The 19,443-nt window shown below is 37.3% G+C and overlaps 1 protein-coding gene across 3 annotated transcripts in view; it reads left to right on the forward strand.

The window, feature by feature from the left end:
- The window catches only part of CAPS2 (calcyphosine 2), a gene marked incomplete at both ends in the record, with an annotated part of 43,205 nt that extends 35,513 nt beyond the window's left edge, over positions 1-7,692 (forward strand). For all 3 annotated transcript variants that reach the window (XM_080660705.1, XM_080660706.1, XM_080660707.1), the window contains 3 exons: positions 116-235; positions 2,889-2,985; positions 7,517-7,692. In XM_080660705.1, coding sequence (XP_080516831.1) covers positions 116-235; positions 2,889-2,985; positions 7,517-7,692 — 393 coding nt within the window. The remainder of the gene's footprint in view (positions 1-115; positions 236-2,888; positions 2,986-7,516) is intronic.
- Between the last annotated feature and the right edge of the window lie 11,751 nt (positions 7,693-19,443).

Genomic DNA, 19,443 nt, shown 5'->3' on the forward strand with positions numbered 1-19,443 from the left:
TTTCTTAAGTCCTCTCCCTTGTTTAGGACTATAAAAGATGTAACAAAATACTATTATCTTGTGGTCATGCACAGCTGTAAGGTGTAAGAGTCATTGGTCTCTGTGTTATTTATAGGATTTTGAGTCTTCATGGCTAATGCTGAATGACAATGGCAATGGCAAGGTTGACTATGGAGAATTCAGACGTGCCATTATTGGTGAAATGAATGAATACAGAAAATCATTTGTTCGAAAGGTAACTTTATTAAGTAATCTTTTAAACAGTTACTTTTAAAAAATATGTTTTTATTGATTTCAGATAGAGGAAGGGAGAGGGAGAGAAACATTGATGAGAGAGAAACAGTGATCGGCTGCCTCCTGCATGCCCCCTATTGGGGATTGAGCCTGCAACCCAGGCATATGCCCAGACCACGAATCAAATTGGTGACCTCCTAGTGCATGAGACAATGCTTAGCCAACTGAACCACACATGCTGGGCTTTAAATAGTTACTTTTAATAGATTATTAGGTTCCTTATTGTAAGACTTGAATGAATTACCATTGAAAATGTTCTAAATCCCTTTATCTGTAATGTATCTTGATTTTAATAAAACACAAACAAACACATACAAATATAACTCTCCCAGGATAATTCTAAATAATTTATGCATATATTTTAGGAAAATAATATAAAGGAAAAATAAAATCTGAATCAAATTTTGGTTCACAAATTACTAGTTCCATAAATTGCTGGCTCCATAAACTACTAGCTATGTTTTTAAATATCCTGAACCTCAGTTCCTTATCTCACAGAGTTGGTATAAGGATTGAATAAGATAATACATGTAAAATTCTTTTTGTTGTGGTTTTCCCATGGTCAAGACTCAATACGTGTTATCTTAGGATGACTAAGATGGTTCTCTGTTTTTTAATAATATGCATACTAAATGTTAAAATTAAGATTAAAATGATCATGTTAAATTGGAATTAAAAAAACAGGAGTACTAATTGCTTCTTGGCCTTTTGGCTAAGATCAAGTGTAGTATCTGTTCTTATCAGTTTAAAAAAACAGGAGTACTGATTTTTATAGGGAACTACATATTACTCCAGTTCTGGTAGCATTCTAGAACATACTTTTGAGCAATGTAGTTTTCTTTTTCTTTTGTTTACATACTTAATATCAAATGTATATGTACCTAATACTGAACAAAGCTATTTTATATAAAGTAGTATAGACATTACATCAAGTGTCAATCTCAAATAGAAAAATATCAAATCTCTGCTGGCCAAAAACACAATAAAAGCCTTAAGCCAAACAAATTCTCCTCATAGTATTTATACGTTTGCATTTATTTGTACTTCACATATCCTGGTTATAGGTTTGAGTATCAGAAGTAGAAACTGGAGAGTTGTCTCAGATATCTTGGTTTTTGGAATAGAGGACAAAAGTAGAGTTTTAAAGTACTATATTAGTTTGCTAAGGCTGTCATAACAAGTACCGTAGATTGGGGGGCTTAATCAACAGAAATCTATTGTCTGTAAGTCCTGGAGGCTACAAGTGCAAGATCAAGGTGTCACCAGGTTTGGTTTCTCCTGAAGTTTCTTTTCTTGGCTTGTAATAGTCTTCTCCCAGGGCGTTCACATGGCCATCCATCAGTCTGCGCTGTCTTTGTCCTAATCTCTTCTTTTTACTAGTATAAGGGCACCAGTCATATTGGATTAGAGCCCACCTGAATCATTCCATTTTAACTGAATTACCTCTTTGATTTTAGTGATGGAATATTTGGAAGTCACTTTTAAATCGAGATAATTCTGGTAACTTGTCTTAGCCATTTATCAGTTTCATGTGAACCTTACTCTGGAAGTTACCTGAGAGGTGTTTTACCTAACTTGTGTGCGGAGGAGGAAAGCCAGAGCAATGGAGGTTAGGTCGCTTGATCAAAGTCAAGGTGCTAGAAAGTGGCAGAACTAATACCTGAGTGCAGGTTACCTGTCTCGACCCTGAGAAAGAAGATACCTACCAAGAAGGGCTCCTGGTGGCTAACTGGTCTCAAATTTATAAATAGAGCCTAGGAGCCCTTTCTAAACAGGGCCCTCACACAGACCGTGCTTCAGGGAGAAGCCAGCACTGAACTGCCTGCCTGCTTGCACTGTGTTCCTGCTGTATGAGCCAGCCCTCATAGAGGAGTTCCTGAAATTGTGTTTCAACCAATAGGACTGAGACTTCCCCTGTTCAATTGGAATTGTGCAGCTATATCCTCATTAGCATCTTATTGACCAATCAGATCAGCTCACTGACCAATCAGGACAGTGTTTTTTTGACCAGCCAAACTTCAAGGATTTGGAGATCTCTATTGCATGAGGATGGACTAATTAAGGTCCAGGGGCAGAGACTTCTCTCTCTATAAGTCAGCTTTCCTCTGGCTCAGGGAGTACACTTTCCCTTTCTGTTGAAGGCTAAAGGCTGTTTTCCCCGGCTGGAGCTGAAACCCTGAAGATATCGCTTCAGATAGAATGAAGCAGAGCTCAGAGCAGAGCAGAGCAGTCAGACCCCACAGGAGCAGAGCTTTGTGAGAGGGGCCTCACCCAAGGGCCACCTCTGAGGACCATCTTGCAGCCATGCTGTTTCACACTTGAGCTGTTTGCACCGGATAAAGTTTCCTTTTTCACTGTACCCCAAACTGGGGATTCCTGTTGACAGTGAATTGGTGCCAACAATCATCAGTTGGCACCTTATTTCTTGCTCCAATGCCTTTCTTTCTTGCATTCATGATGTTTCTTTCATATATCAGTTTAGTATTTTTAAATTGTCTTGTTTAAGGCTTATAAATAACTACTGCAGAATAAAAAATGAGATTTGTGTGTCTAATGATTTCATAGAAAAAAATATCATTTCTCTTAATATTTAGGCATTTATGAAACTAGATTTCAACAAAACTGGCAGTGTGCCTATCATAGACATAAGAAAATGTTACTGTGCAAAGAAGCACCCTCAAGTAATTTCAGGTAATTATTATGAGGTAAAATCCATTCGATTTCTAAAATGTTAGTTAATGAAAGTAATATCTTCAAATAATATTAGTTTATAATGTAGACCTGAGGCCATTAGGGAGGAATAAATAATTATATTTTAAACTAGAAAAGTGAGAGCTCTTTGACCTTCATTTAAAAATTCTCAGGTTTATTGTCTACTTATTTTTTCTTCAATGTTTATAATCAAGATTGAACCTTTATTTCCTATTCAGCTAGTGAGGAATTTGAGTTAAAAATAACAGAATAGATATAGAGAATAGATAATTACATGTGCAAGTTCTCTGAATTAGTTTTACTGAATGTGCTTATACTTTAAGATTTAAGGCAGAATGAGGGAATGTCTTTCTCTAAAGGTAGAGCAACATATATAATGAATATATATGTGTATATATATATATGTGTATATATATACACATATATATTCATTACACACATATATATGAAAATTTGAAGATATAGAGAACATCTCAAAGTAATTCTAGAGATTTGTTACCTACTATATTTCTTCTGACTTTATATAATAAAAATTCACTTATAAATACATAATTGATTTATAAGTTAATTTTCATTATATAGAAAACATTTGGCCATTTTACATTGCATTTCCCTTTAAAGAGTAGCAATTACTATTATTTAATCTCTCTATATAAAAGCCTAAGCGATTGTTATGACCAAACGACCAGAATGACCGGAATGACCGGCCGGTAGCTATGACGCACACTAACCCAGACCTTGCTGCTAGGGTCCTGACAGCACCGAATCTGGTTTGCCCACACCCCAGACCCAGACAGGAGGGAGGAGGGAGCCCATTTCCTTATAGAATCAGCCGTTGGTTAGCTTGCTGCTGGGGCCAACCTCCTGTGGTACCTCCCCCCAGCTGGCCAGGCCAGGGGACCCCACCCATGCATGAATTCATGCACTGGGCTTCTAATATGTACATATATTTCAATCCTTACTTTATAGAGTTTCATAGTTTATATGTACTATAAGTATCTAATAATTTCAGAAGTTTTTTCATGAATGGTTCACTAAACATATTGTTGTGTAGTTTGCTATCTTATTCAACATTTAGAGGCCCAGTGCACAAAATTCATGCACTGGGCGGGGGGAGTTCCTCAGCCTGGATTGCAAGAGGGAGCAGGCCAGGCAAGGGACCCCACTAGTGCACAATTGGGCCGGGGATGGATGCAGGAGGTTGGCCAGCTGGGGAGGGGCTGCTGGAGGGCTCCAGGGCATGTCTGGCCCATCTCCCTCTGTCCCTATCAGCTGGACCCCATAAGCAAGCTAACCTGCCAGTTGGAGTGTTGCTCCCTGGTGGTCAGTGCACTTCATAGAGAGCAGTTGGGTGGCCTTAGCATATCATTAGCATATTATGCTTTGATTGATTGAATGGCCAACTGGATAACCAGTCACTTAGCATATTAAGCTTTTATTATATAGGATATGTTTTAGAGCTATTTCTAAGTTAATTCATGTTGAGCTATCTTATTTTTATCTACTGCATGTTATTCTTTTAAAAAGTCAATATATTATAATGGAGTGCAGGTTACCTATTTCTTAGCAAAAAATAGTGTGAAAACTTATCTACCTGGCTAGTCTTCTATTGGAAAACTTTTAATTTCTACTTACTAATGTGCAACCAATAAATAATGAGTTTTTTTATTTGGCCTATTTTCTTGGGGTAATATCAAGACCTAGAATATCAACATTTCAAGGTTTAATTGATACTTCCAAAATGCTTTGTAAGACAGCTATACCAGATTATACTGTCATTAGTTGGAGATTTTATTTTACCTCAGATTTTTGCCAATCTAATAGGCTATATTTTTTTAATTTGCATTTCCCTGATTATTAGATAGATTAAACATATTTTGTATGTATATTGATCATTCATAATTTATATTTAATGAACAATCTCTTTCTAATTCATAATTTTGATTATGTACTGATAAATACTATAGAAGGCTATTCTAGAATTTTTCTTTTTTAATATTAAAAAGATACACTGTAATTACTTTGGTTTATTTCTGTTATTAACCCTTACAAATAGTTTATTTATTACTTTTAATTGTGAAGTGAGAAAAAAAACAGAATTTGTATGAAGATTAAAGCTAATAATCACCTTTCAGGTCAAAATAGCTTAATTTGCTTATCAATGACTTTAAATGAACTACAGTTGCTGAAAGAGAATTTCTAATATTATTTAGTTATCTGTAGTATATATGTTTTCCCTTGAAACCCATGCCATCCCCTGCTTTTTTCCCCTTTAAATTGTCATACTAAAGATAAGAACAAGATAGTTTACATTTTTCAAAATTAGGTGCTTTCAATACCATGTATTTTTCTCTTTATCTTCTCCCCTCTAATAATCTTAATTAAATTGCTTAAGTAGCTCTAGTTTTGTTTGTTTGTTTTTATGTGTTGGTGAATTCTTGGTGAGGGTTTTGTTTTGGTGTTGGATAAACCTTTGTTAGTTTAAGTAATTACATACCTTGTTTTTACATTCACATTGAGGAAGATAAGCTATCAAACCAAACAATCTTAAAAAGAGGAAAATCTGTTACTTTAAAAAAAAAACACCCTTTTGCTAAATCTATCATTACAAATTATAATTTATAAACATGCCCATCTTTAGGATATATATTGTTTAAAATTTAATAATTTCAAATTAATGCTTTTAGACCAATTTAATTTAACTACAGGAAATACTTTCTTTTTAGTTCAATTTATTTTAAAAAGTATTTTCAGCTTTAATAGAAATGGAATTTATCAAGTGTTTTTCTATGCACTAGCATTAGAAATCTAATGCTGATTATTGAAATACTAAGAGAAGCAAAAGAAAAGTTACAAACGATAGAGTGGGTATTTCCTGGGTGGGGATACAAAGGAGGTATACATTGCTTGAATATTTGAAACAAATTTAAATAAAAATGTTTTTCTTAGAAAAAAAATAGTGTGAAAACTTAATTGTTAAAAATATGGATGGTAAACAGAGAAATCTCCTCTGCAAACATGTATATATTTTTATATAGATTAGATCTTGATTATCCTTGACTAACATTCAATCACAAATTTACTTTATTGTTTTATATTACCATCTCTGTATGGCACAATTATTCAGTCCTTGTTTATTCAACCTGCTCTTTAAAAAATAACCACTGTTCTTTATTTCTTATATGTGTTTTTAAAAGACATTAAGCATTTTGCTATTCAAAGCAGATTTTATTCTTTTAGTTTGAATGAACTGTTATCTAAGTCCATTATAGAACCTCTAGTGCTTGAAAAAGATCCAACTCTGACCATAATTTTGCCTGTCCTATTAGACAAACAATTAAAGCAGCATCCTCATTTAATTTTGTTATTTTACATGAGACTTAAAATGACTTATACCAACTAACCTTAAATAAAACAATAAATTTTAAAAAATAAAATGATTTATAGAGTCACAGATTTTTTCTAACCCTTTTTTGCTTTTATATATGGGCTTCTATTGATTTTTCTTTGTGTATTATCTGACCATCTATAGCTTCCTTTCATTTCTTAATACTTCTTTTTTTTTATCAAAAAATTAATGAATGTCTTCTTTCCTGCTCTATTATCAGATCCTGAGAGTAGATCAGTGCCAGGAGGGTAGGGAGTGAAGGGGTGGCAAGTTAGTGAGCAGAGTTCTCTGATGGAGCACCTGCATTGGGTGATCAATGGAAGCTTCCCAAGAAAATGGTATTAAAGAGAGATCAATCTCCCTCTCTAAATGACCATAATAGGATCAAAGTTACTTATTTAAATAGCTCATTGTTCTCTTTCTGAATTAAAAAAAATATCAAATGAATTTTAAGAAGGATAAATCGGATATTTTATGTTCTCTCTTTAAATAATAAACTAAAGAATTAAACTTTTTTTTAACATATATGATTCTCAATAGCATCTTCTTATAGGATAAAGTCAGTCTTATTTAATATAACCCAGTGGAAATAGCCTACCTAATGTCAGAGATTAAAATATAATGATTGAATCAAGTGTCAGGTCTTCCACAAACATTTCCATCAGCCTTTGAATCTTACCTTTGCAGCAGTGCTTTTCTAGCGGCAGTCATGAGTAACTGAGTCACAAAGTAACTAATGCCTGGATGGGACATGCCCTTCACACATTACATCACTGTTAATAGCATGTACATCTCTGAAATGATTCCTTAATGAGAATGAAGCAGAGTCCTTTAAAACATTAAGAAATACAAGAATATCAACAGTTGTAACTGTTATTTTGCCTATACATATAGGATGCACCTTACCAGAAGTTTAAAAGATGCCTTCAATGTGTGTTAAAGTCATTATCGTTAAATTCTAATTCATGCAAGATAATGTTAAAATAAATTACAAGGTAGTTTGCCATAAGATTTAAAATTGTTGAAAAGGTTTTACAAAGTGATTATGTATTTCTTTACCATCAATAGTCATTTTTCTGTACTTTTATGGAGAGTGTTAACATCATCAATACTATTTTGCAGGCCATTCCACAGAGGAAGAAATCAAATTATCTTTTCTGGAAACGTTAAAAGATGCCTGCAGCAAGTCTGATGAAGTGTCATATGGTGAATTTGAAGATTACTATGAAGGTCTAAGTATAGGAGTAGTAGATGATGAAGATTTTGTTAATATTTTACGTACTCCATGGGGGATTTAGTTTTTCAAAGTTAGTCCTAAGCATTTTAAAGGAGAGATGAATTCAATGTAAAGTATGATCAAACACTGCAATATAACTTTCTAAAGCTCTATTCTTTTTTTTCCTTTTTTCTTAAAAAAGTTGAGTCTAGGGAGAGAAATGTTCAGAAAGACAGATATAGGGGTATGTGTATTTTCATTTGCAGGTATGAGTGTTCACTTGTCTCTAAGTTTAAAAAGACTCTGAATATATTTCAGAGGTCTTTTTTTTAATTAGACTTCATAGGAAAGTAACATCTGTATCAAACTATATGAGATCATCTATGTAGTAACCAAGTTTCTTGTCCTATTTTTTCCCTATTCATTTCCCAAAATAAAATTGCTACTCTTTTCAATTTGATAAATGGGAATTGGAGTTAAAACTTATGAGACTGAAATAGTTCAAACTGTTTCAAACATGAAAATGTCCAAGGAATGAAAGGACATGAAAGATAAATTTTCCATGCAATGTGATTATGGATGTTTTCTGTAACATCAATATTTTGAATGATAGAGGCCTACCCCTAATATGCTTATTTAAACACAGACTTGTGAATTCTTGTCTTCTACATTGTGTGTTGTTGTTTTTCAATAGAACACAATGTAATTATTTAGTAACCAGTTCTATTCGTCTTTTTATTTTATTTTTAACTGCAAACCTTATAGCCTGCACAAAATTATTATTTCACTAGAAACAATACAAAATAGGAGATGGAATGTTTTCTTAGATTATTGAATAAACACCTCAGAAAGGGCATTGTCACATACATGGACTGAGGGATAATTTGATAATTCTTAACCAAAATGTAAAAAGATACTTTGTTTCCTAAGATGAATATAAATTATTCCAGACATCTCTTTGTTGTTGTTGTTGTTGTTGTTGTTATATAAATAACTGAAACAGTTTTTTCTAAATAGATATTACTTAATGGTTAGAAGTGTTATAATCATTTTTTCTAAATTCTCCGATGTTCTTCACTTCTCCTTGGAAATACAAAGAAGGAAGTTTATATATAGAGTTGTTTCCAAGTTCGTAATTTTACATTTTTATGTTAATATAATTATTAAAAAAAGCAGTGTTGAGTAAAATAAGTGGCTAAAAATTGAAAATATATTCTTTGTAGAATACATCTTTTTGGCATATATTTTTATTCATCTATACTCTTGGCAACATTTTAAAAAATGTGATGTGTGTGAACTAAATAAATTCAAAGTAGTATGTACCTTTTCAAGATTTTAGAAGGAACCAAAATTCACTGCTAAAATATCAGAAATACATGTATCACTATTTTAGTGTTGTTTTCACTAGCAGAATTCTTTATTCCTTGGAGTTGTTTATTTTTTTTTTTTCAATTAGGTTATTGTAATTAAATCAAGGTGCTGGAAGATGTTTTGGCAGATATGTCTTTAACACTGTTTGAGTCACTTTTTTTACTTGGAAAAATTCATCCAACTGTAGTCATCTTAAACCCTGTAAATTGCTCTGCTGTTAAAATGACTCATAATACTGTGGGTGCTCAGTATACATATAGTATTTTTCACTGATAAAATTGTATTTAGTTCTCCTTAACAAATCTATTCTCAATAGTGTTATGTCACATTTTCCTGTGCATATAATCAGAAAATGTATAGGCTGTTATATTATTTTAAAAAGGGAGGAGAGGGAGAAACCAAGATGGCGGCATAGGTAAACACCTAAACTGCTGCCTCGCACAACAATTTCAAAACTACAACTAAAAGACAGAACGGACACCATCCAGAACCACAGGAAAGCTGGCTGAGTGAAAATTCTACAACTAGAAGGAAAGAGAAAAGCTCACAGAGAATTGGAGGTACGGCAAAGGGTCTTTGTGCGCGCAGAGAGGAAGGGCGGCTGACAGCCTGGCTGACTTTCTCTGGCGGAAGGGGGAAGGAAGCCCCCGACCGCACTGAACCCCAGTTCTGACTGCACTGAACCCCAGTTACGGGCGAGCCCCTGGGGACCCACGCTCTTGTGGGGGGAGTCTGGACTCTGGGGCGGAGACTCGGGAGCCGGGGAAGGCGGAGGACTGAAAGCGCGCGCGCGCCAGTGCGCACAAAGGCTGTGGAAGTTGCCACAGGCTTTCCCTAGTGGAAGGGAGTCAGAGGCTCCTGAATGCACTGAGCCCCAGTTCTGACTGCAGTGAACCCCAGTTCCAGGCGAGCCCCTGGGGACCCACGCTCTTGTGGGGGGAGTCTGGACTCTCAGGCGGAGACTCGGGAGCCGGGAAGGCAGAGGTCTGAAGGCACGCACGTGTGCGCAAGGGCAAGGCTGACGGGAAGCCAAGACTGAGACTCCACCCCATCCAAGCTGAGCACAGAGGCTATTGCAATTTGGCAAGTCTAATCCTATAAGGCTGTCTCCAGCACAGAACTTCTTCCAGCATAGACACAGCTGATCCTTACAGCCAACTGGCCTGGAGGTCAATTCTTCCCAGTGATACCAACAACAATAAAGACTTAATTACAACAAGGCTGTACACACAGTCCACAAAGGGGTGCACCAAGAGTGTCCACCTCAGGTTAACTGGGGAGGCAGACCCACTGGGCCATATTGGAAACCTAGCACACAAATCTACCTTACCAACTCAGGGAAGCAATCAAAATGCGGCGTCAAAGAATCAGATCACAAACGAAAGAAATGGAGGAAAACAAACGACAGGATATAGAATTCAAAACCACGGTTATAAGGCTTTTCAAGAATATCCTAGAAAAGGCCGATAAATATAACGAGACCCTCGAAGATATGAAAAAGGACCAACTAGAAATTAAACATACATTGACTGAAATAAAAAATATTATACAGAGACCCAAAAACAGACAAGAGGAACACAAAAATCAAGTCAAAGAATTGAAATACAAAGAAGCAAAAAACACTCAACCGAAAAAGCAAAAAGCAAAAAAAAAAATCCAAAAAGTTGAGGATAATGTAAGAAGACTCTGGGACAACTTCAAGCGTACCAACATCAGAATTATGGGGTGCCAGAAGAAGAGAGAGAGCAAGATACTGAAAACCTATTTGAAGAAATAATGACCGAAAACTTCCCCCACCTGGTGAAAGAAATAGACTTACAAGTCCAGGAAGCCCACAGAACCCCAAACAAAAGGAATCCAAAGAGGACCACACCAAGACACATCATAATTAAAATGCCAAGAGCAAAAGACAAAGAGAGAATATTAAAAGCAGCAAGAGAAAAACAGTTAGTTACCTACAAGGGAGCACCCATACGACTGTCAGCTGACTTTTCAACAGAAACTATGCAGGCCAGACGGGAGTGGCAAGAAATTTTCAATGTGATGAATAGCAAGAACCTATAACCAAGATTACTCTACCCAGCAAAGCTATCATTCAGAATTGAAGGGCAGATAAAGAGTTTCACAGACAAGAAAAAGCTAAAGGAGTTCATCACCACCAAACCAGTATTATATGAAATGCTGAAAGGTATTCTTAAAGAAGAGGAAGAAGAAAAAAGTAAAGATAAAAATTATGAACAACAAATACATATCTATCAACAAGTGAACCTAAAAATCAAGTGAATTAAAAACCTGAGGGACAGAATAATCTGGTGAATATAATAGAATCAGGGGCATAGAAAGGGAGTGGACTGATAATTCTCAGGGGGAAAGGGGTATGGAGGGTTCATGAAGAGACTGGACAAAAATCATACACCTATGGATGAGGACAGTGGGGGGGAGGTAAGGGCAGAAGGTGGGGTGGGAAAGGGGTGGAGGGGAGCTCTGGGGGAAAAAAGGAGAAATAATTGTAATAATCTGAATAAAGATTTATTTAAAAAAAAAGGGAGGAGAGCTTTCTTGGGGATTTAGCATATTAATATGACAGCATACTTTTAAATAAGCCTCCGCCCTATTAGTATAAATATTCCAATGTGGTTATCTGTAGGAAGTTTATTTAAATGATATAACATTTTTATAGTTAATTTATTATTTTACACAGTTTTTCTCATATAGAGGTAGAAAATACATATTCAGTGTTGTTTGCTTTATTTCATTAAATTATAATTGGTGGCACAATAAATAATTCTGCTTTGCCTCACTGTCTGCATTCTTCTTTGACTTTTGCACAATAAAATCTATTATTTAATATTCAACTCAACAGAAGAGCATCTAATAGGAATTATATTTTTCAAACATCCCAAGCATAGTAATTGACTTTTGAAATTCTAGTCTTAATAATCTTCAAGATTCTAAAATATCTCTTGATTAACTTTAAAATATTAAGTTAAATGTTGTAATGATGGTACATGAAGCTTATAGTTAAGTTCATTTTATCATTCTCTAGATCTTTAAAAGGTAGTTACTTGTTCTAGTATAGAATTGCTTTCCCAGTTAATAATACTATTTATTGAATTCAATATGTTGATTTACTTTACTGTTTCTATTCTTATAAATAAAGTTTTATAGAAATTTCAGGAAAATTTCACATTGTATCAGAAAACTGGAGCTATACTTTAGGAATATTTAGCTCTATTTAATCAGGAAAAATGTACATGTGCATGATGGAGCAATTACAGTATAGACAAAAGTGTATGTAACTGTTTTTTTTTCTTCTTTTTAAAAAATCTTTATTGATGAGAGTATTACAGATGTCCCCCTTTTTGTGTTCCTGTTTTAAATTTTATAGTATATAAATATATAATGCTTAATGAAGTGATTGCACAGGAAGAGTTACCTAGAATAATTCATAATTTTGATAAAGATATAAAACACATTTTATTAATTAGTTTGGATTTCCAGTCAGTTTAAGTTGTCAGTTACTGCTAGAGAAAATTCACAATAAATTTTGCCTGCTGCAGATTAACATGCCTTTGTGGGATTATAGTTTATGTACTGTGAAAAACTATAATCATTATTGGTTGACCAGTGAGGGCAAACATCTTTAGTGAATATAGTTAAAGAAGTAGAAGGCACTGAGACTACTCAAGCCAAGCAAGAGAAAAGAGAATCCAGTAGGTTGACAGGGATGTATTAGTATCTATATATATAAAAAGTCAGCAACCAGAACACCGTAACAACTGGAACAACTGGTCCTTATGACACCCACTGCGGACAGCGAACCAGCCAAATTGGGGGATGAATCCTGCAGCGTTGGTGGTATAGTGGTGAGCATAGCTGCCTTCCAATCAGGGGATAAGGCCACTGAACAACCTCCCGTGGCCAGCCCTACCCCTGGTCCTGCAGCCCCTCCCCCTGGCCAGCCCCACCCCTGATCGGCCTCTCCCATCCCGATCGAGGGCGGGGTGGCCAGCCAAACCCCTGCAGCCCTTTCCCCCAGCCATCCCCCCATCCATCCAGCAGCCCCTCCCCTGGGCTGGCCCCACCCCTGATCACCGCCCCACCCTAATAGGGGCGGGGCCAGCTGGCCAACCTCCTGCAGCCCCTCCCCCTGCCTGGCTCCACCCCAGATCAGCCACCTCACCTCGATCAGCCTGCGGCCCCTCCCCCCCTCAGCTCTACCCCTGATTGGCACCCCTGACTCCAATCAGTGGCAGGGCCAGCTGGCCGACAACCCATGGCCCCTCCCCCAGGCCGCTGGCCCCTGATTGGTCCCCCCACCCCATTTGGGGGTGGGGCAGGCCAGCCCACAGCCCCTCCCTATGGCCGGCCCCACCCCTAATCAGTCCTCCCCCCATTGGCCCATAGCCCCTCCCCCCAACCAGCTCTGCCTCCAATTGGCCCCCCCACACCAATCTGGGGTGGGGCTGTCCGGCCAACCTCCATTGGCCTCTCCCCCAGCTGTTGACTCCCAATTGGCTCCCACACCCCAATTGGGGGCAGGGCCCCCCAGCCAATTGTTCTCATTCCCTCCCCCAAGCCAGCCTGGCCCTGATTGCCCTGATAGTGGAGGGCTAGCTGACCAACCTCCCGCCATCTCCTCCTCCCGACAGGCCCAGCCCGGATATGCCCCAATTGGGGCCAGGCCAGCTGGACCCCATCCGTGCACAAATTCATGCACTGGGCCTCTAGTCTGATGATAAGAAGCTCCTGTCATAGCCTTTCGTTTTTATTTATTTATTTTTAAATATATTTTTATTGATTTCAGAGAGGAAGAGAGAGAGACAGAGAAACATCAATGAGAGAGAATCATTGATTGGCTGCCTCCTACATGCCCTCTACTGGGAATCAAGCCCGAAACCTAGGCATGTGCTCTTGACCAGAATCGAACCTGAGATCCTTCAGTCTACAGGCTGACACTTTATCCACTGAGCCAAATCAGCCAGGGCCATTTTTATTTTATGGTTAAACAAACTTGTAAAACCAATTATTTATTGGATGGCATCACATATAAAGGAGGATGTCCCATAGTAGACACACTGTTCATTTGATTATTCCTTTTATTTTTAGTCATTCATACTTACTGGGTAGCACTACCCACAATTACCCAAGGCTTTGAGATATTCTAGAATTTTCTCACACTCATACAGCCTACTCATTCTCAAACCCTTCGATTTCTTTCTTTCGAACCTGTCCCCTTCACTGCTCTCAATGTTTATACCTTTGCTCAAGCTCTTATCACTTCTCATGTGTGTGAATCCCTCTTCAACTCTGCCCCCTCCCAATCCTGCTTCAGTCCATTCTACACGTTGCTTTTGTAGTGATCTTTCTAAAATGTACGTTGCTTCCACAATTAAAGTTATCCCGTGGTTTCCTCTATCTTTCAGAAAAGTTTAAACTCCTTTACCTTAACACGTAAAATCATTTCCCTAAGTTCATCTTCCTGTACTCAGTCTGGTAAGCTTTTCATGGACGTGGTGGTTGGAACTCCCAGGGAGAAACTTGGGATTTCACTGAGCTTACAGAACAGGGTGTATAACTTCGGTGTGCCTCTTTGCTATGACACTCTTGTTTAATGTCTGTAAGTGTGGGAGAATTTGGTCTGAAATTTATCTATAATAATAATCTACAATAATAAAAGTGTAATATGCTAATTAGACCACAGAGCCAGATGTCCTTCCCGACATCCTTCCGGATGACCTTCTGGACAAAGCCAGGGCTTCGAGAGCTGAGCCAAGCCACCTTGGCTGCGAGGGCCAAGCCCCTTACACGAATTTCGTGCATCGGGCCTCTGGTTTCATTGTAACTGGATAGTGAAGTTAGGAGAAGCAGCGAATTCTCACCTACCTTAAAGATTTTAATAGGGGCCTGGCTGGCATGGCTCAGTGATTGAACATCAACCTATGAACCAAGAGGTCACTATTAGGTTCCTGGCCAGGTCAGGGCAAGTGCCCAGGTTATAGGCCTGACCCCCAATAGGGGGCATGCAAGAGGCAACCAATCAATGATTCTTTCTCTTCATTGATGTTTCTCCCTCTCCTGTCCTCTCTGAAATCAATAAAACATACTTAAAAAAACATTTTAGTGGGAGGGTGTCACAGTGAATCACTATAAAAAACCTATTATTTTTGCACAATTAAATTGCCCTTAATTTAGGTGTCAGTTCACAGTTTTCTGTCAGACATTGCAGTAGTCCTCACTGACCCCAAAATGGTATGGTACAGAGCCTAAAGTAGAAGATTAAAAAACTCCTCCAGCCCTAGTCCTTGATTGGTATAACTCAAGCATAAACCAGGCACCGTGGAACATGGAAGGACTATTAGTATCATCTCAACTGAATAACAATTCACACTTTGAAAACATATGATTTATTAAAGTATCATTGAGACCTGGCCAGTGTTTCTTAGTGGTTAGAGCACCCCAGCCTGCACACCGAAGGGTCACAGTTTCAGTTCCTGGTCAAGGGCATGTATCTGGGTTAGGGGCTTGATCCCACGCCCAGTCAGGTCACAACCAATCAAAGTGTCTCTCTCACATCGATGTTTCTCTTTCCCTCTCATCTTCCCTTCATTCCATTCTCTAAGAATCAGTGCAAGAAATATCCTCTGGTGAGTATTTTTTTTAAAAAAGTATATTTTAGATGGCAACTAATGTGTTCTACATAAAAACTGAAATAGTAAAGATTTTAAAGATTCAAGTGTATAGATTGCAGGAATGTATTAATGGAAATGCATTTTCAGGTTTCTCTCTTTAATAACACATATGTAAGCTGATTTGTACCATTTTTGGATATCTGAGCAAAGTAAACTTATTTGGAAGGATCTGAGTTATAAAATTACTTATCTGGTGATAAATTTTATTCAATGAGAAATCAAGGTCCCTGTTGTGTTAACGATTCTTTTTATCAAGTTAGAATGGAATTTCTGAGCCATGGCTGAATGAGTGCAGATATAAATGAAAAGATTCTCACTTCTGCAACTGTGTTGAGTTTCCTGAGATTTTCAGATGATGAGAAAGCCAATATGAAACAAATGACTGAAGTTCAAGAGAATCATCATGTGTCATTTATGAAAGCTGCATACTTATCTAGTAGTTGGAAATATTTTTATTGAAAAAATTTTAAGAAAATATAAGTTGTCAAGGAAAAATAATTTTGAGAAAGTATTCAGATGACCACACCAGCAAGAAAAAGTATGCACTTGGAGTAATATTTTAATATAAGTGAGGTTGTAGAAAGAGCACAAGCTTTAAACTCACTGAATACTGATTTCAAATGAGCTCTGCTAAAAATTAGCTCTATGACTTTGGAAAATGACTTAATGTCATTGAATCTCTACTTCATCTGAAGGTTGATATGAGGATTGAATATAGATATGGATATACTTAAAAATGTAGATATAGGTATATACCTAGATATATAGTACTTACCACAGTCTAGCAGGAAAATGGAACTCCATATACACTTATCTCCTTTGTTTTAATGAAAAGTTTTAAAGAAATTAATTAATAAACAGGTTAATAAACATTTTTCCTCATTTTTTTCTTGATTAATATCAAATGGCAACCATAAAATCTATTCTTTTAAAGAGACATAATTAAATGGGTAGGAATAATTTATATGTCACTATTTCCTCTGGAATCTAGTAAACATTATTATCAATTCTCTTCTTTCATCAGAGCCTATGAAGGAAAATCAAAATCTCGTATTAAGACTAGCAACTCTCTTTTCCATCAACATATGTAGCAAAGTGACAGGTTAAAAAGGTGGTTAGCAACAAAATTTATTGTTACTGAAATTAATTGTAAGATGATACAGGTAGAAGACTAATTTTATATCTGTGGAGACTTAGGCAACGTTCCTGATATTTTTGGTGTATACAACCAAACAGCGAATGGCCTTTAACCCATGTTTTCCAAAGATGGCTGCATCCGTATCTCTCATCCCATATAATGTTCTTACAGAGTGAACTTGACTTCACATCGAGAGGTCAGGTCTGTGTCCCCTCTGCTTGGGTCTGGGTGCCCTGTTACTTGTTTGTAACATTAGATTGTGGCAGTGATGCTGTGTTACATGTCAGACTAGGCCCCAAAGAATCTCCTCTGCCTTGTTGGTTGGAATACTTGAACCACCAAGTAAGAAAAGAGTCAGACTGTGGGGCTGCCAAACTGCAGAGGCTACAACAGGTGCTCCAGCTACTGTCTGTTATCCACCTAGTGAGTGAGCCCTCCCAGGCTGATTACAGCCCCAGCCAACAGCTCACTGTAGTCACAGGATAGAACCCGAGTGAGAAGCACCCAGCTGAGCCCTTTCAGATTCTTTGTTTGTTTTATGTTAATCCTCACCAGAGGATATTTTTTTCCCATTGACTTTTTAGAGAGATTGGAAGGGAGGAGGAGAGACACACACAGAGAAACATGATGTGAGAGAGAGACAGCAAGTGGTTGCCTCCCACACTCGTCTGTATCTGGGATCTGGGATCAAGTGTGCAACCGAGGTACGTGCCCTTCACCAAAATCGAACCCAAGACCCTTCAGTCTGCAGGCCACGCTCTAACCACTGAGAAAACTGGCTAGGGCAATATTCTTTTAAAAAATTTTCAGATGTGTTAAGGTGTAATGATTGAGCCATATCTTTGTGAACAAAATCAAATGGTTGCTTTTAGCTGCTAAATTTTGGGATTATTTTTTAATATACAAATAGTAAGTAGAATTAATCCTTAATTAGAATTTTAATAAAGCAAGGTTATTAAAACATTTTGTTAAATATTCAGGGGATTAAATTAATATGACCCACATTTATGAATTTTTTTGACAGATTATAGGAGAAAATAGGCAAGATAAGTCTATGGGATCTCAGGTGTGTAGAGGAAAGTGATCTGATGGCATGTGTGATACACAGAATCCAAAGGGTCATATGTTATCTAGGGATGGAAAAAAAAGGCCTTTCTTTTTCTTTGCTGTGGCCTTCCACAATTTATGAGAAGCATCTGGTAATTAAACCCCTAGATTGTTAGCTCCTCTGATTCAAACAGCCCCTGTGTTCAAAGTACAAGACAGGATAAGCTACTCTCCAGGCCCCTTACATACATACCCCTCCTTCCTGCTTTTTACAACTCAGGGATAATTTGATGAAGAAGTCTCTAGGTAGAAATTTCTCCTTCCTCCTCCCTCCTCCCCTTCAAACAAGGCTCTTTTGAATTCTTTGTAACTTTTGCTTTAAGAATGTTTTACATGCTTTAGAACTAACAAACTACAACTTCCCTGATGTCTGCTTAATTTCAGCCTCCATGTCCCGATCCCTTCCTTGTCACTTAGCAACAGCAGCCAAGGCTTTAAAAGGGGGAGCAGCTTTTTGTTCTTTGCAATGCACAGGCTCTTTCCCTTCGGGGAAAATAAACTTTCTCTCTGCATCTGTCTCTTCTTTCAGTTGTGAGTCCTTTCACAGCCCGCATCGCCAGCCAAAAATATTAACACTTTTTAAAAGGTGAACTGAATTGAACCATAATATAAAGTTGAAAATTTGCAGAATATATGTCTTACCACTGCAACAGTTACTCATTAGGTGGTATTAATTCTGGCAATTGGTGAGTTTATTTATGACTGTGTTAGATTAAGTATTATATAATTTTCTTGCTGAAAAACTTGCCCATGATACATATGACAAGATAATTTGTAGAGATTTTTATGTTTGACTCTTATTGCTATAAAACACAGAAAAGAATAAAAGAGATCACTCCAAATCCATTTCAAAAACACAGGCAAGCTTTTGTTTTTCTTGTCCCAGGGTTGGAAGCAGAAATGCCAATAATTCAATTCAGGATCTGAACTTTCCTCTGTGTGTGTGTGTGTGTGTGTGTTAGATGAGTTTGCTGAAGTAGATTATAATGGATATAGTCCCACCTGAAGTGGAAGAGGGAACTTTGGGAGTTTCTACTGAGACAGAGACGGAAAGCGTTTTCCTATGCTAGCCCCTGGTGGTGCAAAGTAGAACAAGCATACTCTCTGTCCTCAAGGAGCTTTGTGGGTCCTGGAGACTGCGGATGGAGAAGTCAGTGACTATATAGTACGTGAGATACGTGATGGGCAGCATGGATAGATATCACAATGATACTGTAGGTGCGTGTGTGTTATCTGTACATGTGTCATGAGGAGGAAGGAAAAGACAGGGAAGATGATACTTGAGCAGGTTTGAATGGAGTGACGTAGGACAATGAAGGCTGGAAAGCACAGCGTCATCCCGAACGTATGTATCCTATTTACGAAATTTCTTGTAAACAATTTAAAATGTAAGTTCAGGTCTCATCTGTAATGCCAGAAACGTTAGGGCTCCTTATATCCTCCATATCCTCTCTATCGTTTTTTTTTTTCCCATTTACATTTGTCTGTATCTTATTCTTATTTGAGAGGCAGTTGGTGTTTCTTT

This window comes from Plecotus auritus (genome assembly GCF_963455305.1).
Source record: "Plecotus auritus genome assembly, chromosome: 3".
In the NCBI taxonomy this organism is placed as follows: Eukaryota; Metazoa; Chordata; class Mammalia; order Chiroptera; family Vespertilionidae; genus Plecotus; species Plecotus auritus.